The sequence below is a fragment of the Actinia tenebrosa genome, unplaced genomic scaffold (genome assembly GCF_029948245.1).
Source record: "Actinia tenebrosa isolate PJP-AT-01 unplaced genomic scaffold, QUT_ActTen_1.0 PGA_scaffold12__29_contigs__length_12842862, whole genome shotgun sequence".
Lineage (NCBI taxonomy): Eukaryota > Metazoa > Cnidaria > Anthozoa > Actiniaria > Actiniidae > Actinia > Actinia tenebrosa.
In genome coordinates, this window is record NW_028292572.1 from 275142 (window position 1) to 276974 (window position 1833).

At 44.9% G+C, this 1833-nt stretch overlaps 1 protein-coding gene across 1 annotated transcript; it reads right to left on the reverse strand.

Annotated features, from left to right (window-relative positions):
• Window positions 1-263: 263 nt before the first annotated feature.
• LOC148911890 (uncharacterized) lies at window positions 264-1190 on the reverse strand. Its single transcript, XM_089028338.1, has one exon. The coding sequence runs from the start codon at window positions 1188-1190 to the stop codon at window positions 264-266; it is 927 nt and encodes a 308-aa protein (XP_088884464.1).
• Window positions 1191-1833: the final 643 nt, after the last annotated feature.

The following is a 1833-nucleotide window of genomic DNA, read 5'->3' on the forward strand; positions in this document are numbered from 1 at the left end:
TATCTGATTCACAGTCATGACTGAAAGACCCTGTATAATGTCTCTTCCTAAAAGCAGTGGGCCTCCCCCCTTGGTAACATGAGCTTCAGCTTTTCTTACTTGACCATTGTACTTTAGCTCTAGGGCAACTGTTCCCAATACATTTACTCTCTGACCTGTGTACGACTTGAGCCTTAATGGCGATGGCTGTAATTTAGGTACCTTCCCTCCAAACATGCCCTTGATTGTTTCTTCATCTATCAAGGTGACCGGGCACCCAGTGCCTAGCTCAAACTCCAAGGGTGCAAAAGGGGTTGCATTTCTACCACAACTATGATGGGTTTCCCCTTGGTATCACTGTGATTCATGTTTTCCTCAATTCCTGGGTCCTCAAACTCTAGGTCCTCTTCTTCTACTAGGCTACAGTTCCTGGATCTGTGTCTCTCCCGACACATGGCCTTTGTGTGCCCCCTCCTTTTACAGGAAAAACACTGTTCATTCTTAAATGGGCATTTAAAGGGGGGGTGTGAGCCCCCACACCGGAAACATTCTTTACCTGATTTCTCATCTCTACTACTAGGTTTTTCTTTCTTGCCTTGAGGAGAATCCTGACCTTTGGCACCCCTACCATACATTTTATTGACATTAACACTTGGGGTAGCACCTGGGGTATTAAGGCTAACCTTATGTAACTCCTGTAAATCTCTGCTTGTGGTCTCCATAGCTATAGCTATGCTCATGGCCTTTTCGAAGGATAGAGTTGTCTCACCCAGGAGTTTCTTTTGGATCTGGTCATCATTCACCCCCACTACTAGTTTGTCTCTCAACATGGTATTAAGGGTATCACCGAAATTACAGTACTTACTCAGGCTTCGCAATTCTGCCACATATTCGTGTACTGTTTCCCCTTCTTTCCTCATCCGAGTGTGAAACTTGTACCTCTGTACAATCTCTGACGGTTTCGGCGTGCGATGGTCCTGGACCAGTTTGACTATTTCCTTGAATGACTTCTCGGCAGGAGATGTTGGATGACAAAGACTTTTTATCAAGGCATAGGCTTTTTCTCCTGCTGTTGCCAGCAATATAGCCCTCTTTTTATCTTCATCCTTGATGTCGTTGGCTCTGAAATAATGGCCCATTACTTCGATATAATCCTCCCATGTCAGTGCGTTGGGATCGAACTTGTTTAGGCTACCGTACACCGCCGCCATGACTTCCCTCGACGAATTTCCTCTGGATTTTAAATTCCTTAGCGCTGTAATTTCCCTTACAGATCACTACACTGGTTCCTCTTTGGATCCCGTCCTCGTCGCCAATTTATGTTGTAACTTAGAGTCGGAAATAAGGATTAACTACTGCTTTTATTTAACACAACAAGGAACACATGGCGGTCCGCCATTACACTCAATCCTCCCTGTCATGTCCCGTATGTAGAATCATGACGTCATCCATAGACAGGATATGACAACCAATAGGACCAAAGACCATACCACTAACACAACACAAACCGCGATTGACCCCACTTATCTTTTGTTGTAATACATAGCATTGTACTTAAGCATGAACGTCTGTATTGTTGCGGCCAAAAATGGCCTTTTTGGCCCAAAAAGAACAGCATCGTCTCCGTTGCTTAGAGCGAATTCTTCGAGAGCGACGAGCCGCAACTCATAAGTCCTTGAAGTTTTTTTCATGCAGAGCTTCGGCTCTATTCCTGACTGGCAAGCCTTGCCCCTGCGGCTAAATTCAGGGCAATTAGACCTGCAATGTCAACATCATTGCCGCAGCTTTCAATAAACCGTAGTACGTTAGGACTTCTGCCCTTGTAATTTTTTTTGGCTGCCATTGCTGAAGTTT